The sequence below is a fragment of the Balaenoptera acutorostrata genome, chromosome 9, assembly GCF_949987535.1.
Source record: "Balaenoptera acutorostrata chromosome 9, mBalAcu1.1, whole genome shotgun sequence".
Lineage (NCBI taxonomy): Eukaryota > Metazoa > Chordata > Mammalia > Artiodactyla > Balaenopteridae > Balaenoptera > Balaenoptera acutorostrata.
In genome coordinates, this window is record NC_080072.1 from 103,730,595 (window position 1) to 103,737,691 (window position 7,097).

Genomic DNA, 7,097 nt, shown 5'->3' on the forward strand with positions numbered 1-7,097 from the left:
AGCCCTCTTATGCACTTTGTAATCAGTCTCCCCTGTATGCCTAAACTCAAGCAACCACTAACTTATTTTCTATTCTAATTCTTTAGTTTTGCCTGATGTCTTAGAATTTCATAAAAATATAATACTATAAAATATACTTTATTGTGCCTGAGGTCTTTTGCCCAGCACAATGCTTTTGAATTCTTTCATTTCGTTGTATGTATTAAGAATACACTTCTTTTTATTGATTAATAGTAATCCATTGCCTGAACATACCCACAAATTAGTTTGCCCACTTGTTGATGGACAGTTGGTTGTTTTCAGCTTGGACTATTATGAATAAAGCAGATATAAGCATTCATGTACAGAACTCTTTAACATATGTTTTCATTTACCTCAGATAAGTATTTAAGAGTGGAATTGTTTGATGATAGACAAGTTTATAAGAAACTGCCAAACAATTTGACAAAGAGGTGGTTTAATTTTATTTTCCAACAGCAGTGTTTGAGAGGTTCACTTTGTCTACATTCTCAACAAAATTTGATATTGTCAGGTTAACATCTCTAGTGGGCACATAGTGTTCTATCAGTGTGTTTTCAACTTGCATTTACCTGATGCCTAATGATGGTGAGCCAATATTCATGTGTTTCCTGACTATTTGAAATTCTCCTTTAATGAAGCATCTATTCAAAGTTTTGGTTCAATTTTAATTAGTTGTTTGTCTTCTTGATTAGTGAGTTGTAAGACCTCTTTATATGTTCTGAATACAAGTCCTTTGATAGTGAATATCTTCCCCCCCAACCCCGGGGCTGTCTTTGTCTTTTCACTTCATTAGTCTATTTCAAAGAATAAAAGTTTTTATTCTTAAGTCCAGTCATCCTTTTATTTTTTTGTCTCTTTTGTGAGTCCTTTGTGCTTAGTCTAGAATCTCTTAGCCTATACCAACATCATGAAAATTTTGGTTTTTCTTTTAGAAGTTTTAAAGCCTTTGCTTTTACTCTTAGATCTATTATCTGTTTTAAGTTAAAACTTTTAAAATAAAAATTTTTAAACATATACAAAGTAAAGAGACTAGTTTGCTAAACACCCATGTACCCAACACCCAACTCAACAGTCCTTAACATTTTTTACTTCATTTATCATCTCTATCTCCACCAATCAAGTATAAAATGTTTTAGCCATTGTATCATCAAATGTTTTTTGTTTCCTCCCTTCCTTCTGGGACTCTAATTACACCATTGTTAGACCACTGGATATTCTGCAGTTTATTGAGTTTGTTCATTTTCCTCTGTGTGGTTTATTTTAATAGTTTCTATTTCTCTATCATTGATCTTTTATCTTCAACGTCTAGTCTGCTATTAAGTTCATTCAATAAATCTCTATTTCGTATTTTTTATCTCTAAAAGTACTATTTCATTCTTTTTTGTATGTTCCATGTTTCTTTTCATTATATTCACATTTTCATTTAAATCCTTGAATAACTTAATAATAGCTGTTTTAAAATTCTTGTCTTAATTTCATCAGATGTGATATTTCTATTTATACATATTTTCTCCTGCTTTTCTTACACATTTTCCTGCTTATCTGAATGTCTAGTAATTTTGATAGGATGCTGTACATTGTTGACTCTCTTAATTGTTTTTTGTTTCTTTAAAATACTTTAAAGTTTGTTTTGGCAGCCAGTTAAACTACTCATAGATTGTCTTGGTGTTTTTGAGGTTTATTTAAGTTTTGTTAGTACATATGAAGTATAGCTTTTATTCTAGAACTAATTTAGCCCTAATGTTAAGACATAAACCTTGGTTCTGTAGGGAATGCTACAGGTGTTCAAGGAGAGCGCCTCACTGGCTGGATGGAACACAAACATCACACAGTCCTGTATAAGCTCTGATAATTATTTAACTTAAACTTTCCAAAGATTTATACTTTGCCCAGCTTCATCAAGTTTTATGTTAGAAATGCATAACTTATGCATTTGTCAAAGCTTGGACAAAGACACAAGGACCCATATACAAATTCCTGGAGTTCTTTCTGTGTGGCTTCAATATACTTTACTACCCATTCCACCTACTTCAGCCTCCCAAAACTCTAGTCTGCTTCTTCTCAACTCACAAAAAAATGCTGTGCTCTGTTGGCATATATCTTCTTTGGGCTATGATATAGAAAGTCTCTCCTGACAAAGAGCCAGGGTGAATATAGGACTCACCTCATATGTTCCTCTTCTGTCTTAGATCATAATTCAGCATCACCTGTTGTCCAATGTCTAAAAACAATTATTTTATATACTTTGTCCAGTTTTTAAATGTTTACAGTGGATGGCTTATGGAAAGAACACAATTCAGTCCATAGCACATGCCCACAATGAATGAATCCTATTACATTCTATCAAAATGAGCTAGAACACATTTTTAAATGATACAAGGTATGAAAGAGTAACAAAACTCAGAATTAGAAAAAATCAATAATTACACAATGACTCAGGAAATTACTAGAAATAAAAGAAAAAATGACTTAGGAAATTAAACTGAATTAGAAGTAATAGAAGAGCAACTAAACACAACAGATAATACTTTAAGAAATTAGAAGGTGAGAAAAACAGATGAAAAGAAGAAGAAAAAATAAAGGAAGAGAATGAATGGGAAGTAACAGTTGCAGACACAAAGCAAAGAAGATCTTATCTATGGTGATTAGGAGCCACAACGGAGAAAACCAAAGCAAGAGAACAGAACAAATAATAAAAAATATAATTCAAGAAAATTTTCCCAGTTAAATATACATATTTATATATATATTTGATATATTGAAAAGGAACATCGCACCTAAGAAAACTGCTGAAGAATGAATATGAAAACATATTCTAGTAAAATTATTAAGAACCACGTAATACAAATTTTTGAGTACTTTTTCAAAAGACCTAGAAACAATAACCCAGAAGCAATGAACCCTTATAGCACCTAATCTTTGGCCTTCAAATGCCATTTCAGCACTAAAAGTAACCAAGTTTCTTGGAGAAATTGTTAATTCCTGGTCTGAAGAAAGAAATGTATGAGAGGAGCTTAGAACATCTTGTCCTATCAGATAGTAATTAATATTAGAGGCTAATAGCACTGTGTCCAAAAGACTAAAGAGACAAACTGAAGAGAATACCACAGGCCAAAGATAAAAATTTTGAGCAACAAAAGGATAATAATTGCAATGGACTGGAAAACATAAAATATGATGAAATTAGTGAGAGCATAAAGATACTAAAGAAAAATATCTAGTCATCTTTGTAGGATAATAAGAAACCAAATTATTATTTTGAAAATTAGAAAATGAAGGTGATGTGTTTTTATCTGGACTGTGGTGGTGGACACACAAATCGATGCATGTGATAAAATTCTATTGAAGTAAACGGACACACACACAAATGAGTATAAATAACACTGGAGAAATCTGAATAAGATCAGTGGATTATCTATGGCAACATGCAATATCCCGCATGTGATTGTACTATAATTTTGCAAAATGTTACCATTGGGGAAACTGCATAAAGGGTACACAGGCTCTCTCTGTATTATTTCTTGTACCTCCATGTGAATCTACAATTAACTCAAAAGAAAAAGTTTAATTTAAAATCAGCATTAGCAACATTTTCACAGATGATATATTACTGAATGTATTCTTGAGAAGTACATATTCTTATAAACATATTTCCCTGATGAATGAGAATATATGGGTGAAGGGTTCCCATAAGTCTACCATCTTGTGCCCCTCAACCTCCTGCCATTCTTTACTGTCAGTCTACAGGTGGAGGAGCAGGGTGACAAATTTAGCTACTGTTATTACTATTATAGGAATCAAATGAGACAGTGTATTTTAAAGTACTTACATTAAAAGCAGGCTACAAAATGTTTCTTTAAAAAATACATATATGCTTATACACCTGTAAATACATATATGCATTGAAAAAATCTAAAATGACACTCATGATGCCTGTCTCCAAGGAGCAAGAAAATGGTATTTTATTTTTGCTTATTTGTATTTCTGATTTTCTACAGTGCACTTATACTGCCTTGGTAAATTTTTTGCATGCAACTGAAATTGGCAATAAAATCTATCCTCTATGTCCAAAAATTCAATAAATTAAGTTTACTGAACAATAATAAAGTGCATAAAATAACCTACAGCAAAGCAGCATAGTTTTGTGAAAACAAAACAGACTGGTGGTCAGAAGTCCTAGGTTTTAGACCCAGTTCTGTGTCTTGCTAGTTTTATGACTTTGGGTAATTTAACTTTTAGAGCTTCAGTTTTCTAGAGAAGAGGAAAATAATACCTACAGCATTCCTCATTTTTATGTGCTATGCACAGGCTAACACATCAAGTATAAAGCACATTCAGCCACAACATTGCTTAGAGCTATAGGTGTGCAGATTTACAAGGCTACACACTTGGGCCAAGGGAAGGAGCTCATGATCAGAAGAAAGCACTTTCAGTTCCAAATACTTGATAATTAGGAAGCCTCGGGAAAGTCACTTAGTGTCTGGCACTTCAGTTTTCTCAGTAAGAACATGGGAATAAAAATTCTACTCAGATACATTTATCCACATACCCAAAACTTCTGGGAGGAGTTAATGAGATTGACCTTTGAAGAGCATTATAAAAAAGTTAGTAAGCAATTAAAATAGTGCAAATTTAGGATTTTAGCTTAAGGAATACATGTTAGAGAAGGGATATCTATAGGTATCATATTCAGCAATGATAATCCTTGCTTCTTACGACTTGTCTGTAATTTGAGTACTTTGTCATTAAGGAGATAATGCAGCCATGGTTTGATATTATGATCTGAAAATAGAACTAACAATAATAATAGTGAAAGTAGCTATTGAGCACTTTCTCTGGACTATACTAGGTGCCAGGGCCCAGCCTTCACCACAGTTGAATTCATCAGAACCTCTGTGGGCATAACGTAGACATCAATACTTTTTAAATGATTCCAGGTGATCATAATATACGAGTAATGTTGAGAACCATTGCCTTAGGGCCTGAAGTATGATAAAAAACTAAGAACAAATTCCAGACCCCTAATGACAACTCACATTTTTATAGGAAATTACTTCTTGAAAAAAAATTTCTAAATATGCATTTCCCCATATTAATTTTACAACCACCTTAGGGATTGATATCACTAATTTCTTCATCTTTCAGATACAGAAATTGATTTGTAACTCAATGATACTGTTGTAACTACCAAATCACCCTGACACTGTATCAATTTGAGATAAGTGTTCATATGTTCACATTCAGTGAATATTTAGGACTTGCATAGATGACAGGGGAATTTCATTTCTGAATCAAAATGCATCTCCAACTACAAAATATGGAGTATACTGCTCATTGCTTATAGAATCGAGGTTCTCAGACTAGAGCGTGCATCAGCATCTACTGGAGACAATAGGAAACATTGCTGGGCCCCATCCCCACAGTTTCTGGGCCCCATCCCCACAGTTTCTTGGCAGGTCTTGGGTGAGGTCTGACAATTTGCATCTCTGACATCTTCAAGTGATGCCAATGGTGCTGGTCCAGGGACTACACTTTAAGAACCACCTCTCTAGAATATTTGAGAAACATGAAAATGGTAAAAGGTTCAGATCTTTCCCCCTTTTTCCTCTCATCTCCATGACCTTTGAAATACCCAAGGTCTGGTCTTCCTCCCAAAATAAACAGCAGGATGAGGGATACTTCATCAGGAAGTATACCAGGATCACTCAGCTGGCCCCAGATGCTCAAAACTAGCTTCACCAAGCAGTGCAAGATGCAGCCTTTCATGGAGTTCTTCTCTCCCGGTGCCACAGGGCTCCCAACCAGAGGAGAATGGCTGGAGAAAATCACTCTACAGTGACAGAGTTCATTCTTGAGGGTTTAACAAATCGACCAGAGCTCGGGTTCCCCCTCTTCCTCCTCTTCCTTGGGATCTATTGTCACCATGATAGGGAACCTGGGCATGATAACACTGATTTGTCTAAATGCTCAGCTTCGCACCCCCATGTACTACTTCCTCAGCAACCTGTCTCTTGTGGATCTCTGCTACTCCTCTGTCATTACCCCTAAGATGCTGGTGAACTTTGTGACAGAAGAGAACATCATCTCCTATGCAGGGTGCATGTCCCACCTCTACTTCTTCCTGGTGTTTGTCGTTGCTGAGTGTTACATGCTCACAGTCATGGCCTATGACTGCTATGTCGCCATCTGCAGCCCTTTGCTTTACAACATCATCATGTCACATTGATTCTGCTCCCTGCTGGTGGTTGGGGTCTATGCCATGGAGCTCATTGGCTCAACCATAGAGACTGGCCTCATGTTGAAACTGCCCTACTGTGAGCTCCTCATCAGTCATTACTTCTGTGACATCATCGCCCTCAAGAATCTCTCCTGCTCTAGCAGCTATCATATTGAGATGACAGTCTTCGTTTTGGCTGGATTCAACATCGTGGTCACCAGCGTAACAGTCCTCATTTCCTACACCTCCATCCTGTCCCGCATCCTCTACATCAGCACCACAAGGGGAAGGTCCAAAGCCGTCAGCACCTGCAGCTCCCACCTTGCTGCAGTGGGGATGTTCTATGGAACGACTGCATTCATGTACTTGAAACCCTCCACAGCCAGTTCCCCAGCCCGGGAGAAAGTGGCCTCCATGTTCTACACCACAGTGATCCCCATGCTGAACCCCCTAATCTACAGCTTGAGGAATAAGGAGGTAAAGGCTGCCATGAAGAAAACTCTGAGGGGAAAATTGTTTTGAGCAAATGTTATTATTCTTTCTCAATTTTAAAAATAAGTTGTTATGAATACCAGAGGGAAGCCCTCTGAATGCTAGCCCACCCGTGATGGGAAACAATCCCATCTCTGCATGGCTGGGTGACTGCCTCCTTCCCACTTCCTTCCCGCCCTCTCTCTACTCTCATTTCTGTTTGAAGCCAGCTGATTTTAAGTTCATGTTTTCTCTCATTTGGGAAGCATTTTCTCTATCCTGAGCCCTTTGGTAAACTCTACTATCTTAATTGTAATTTAACATAAATTTTAAACTTTCACAGACTCGGATATAGAGAACAAACTAGTGGTTACTGGGGGGCTGGCGG

The 7,097-nt window shown here is 36.3% G+C and overlaps 1 protein-coding gene across 1 annotated transcript; it reads left to right on the forward strand.

The window, feature by feature from the left end:
• The first annotated feature begins 5,829 nt into the window (after window positions 1–5,829).
• Window positions 5,830–6,760, forward strand: LOC103000554 (olfactory receptor 8A1). Its single transcript, XM_028166828.1, is given in 2 exon segments — window positions 5,830–5,936; window positions 5,938–6,760. Coding segments are annotated over 2 exon segments (927 nt in total). The 5' UTR covers window positions 5,830–5,832.
• The last annotated feature ends 337 nt before the right edge of the window (window positions 6,761–7,097 follow it).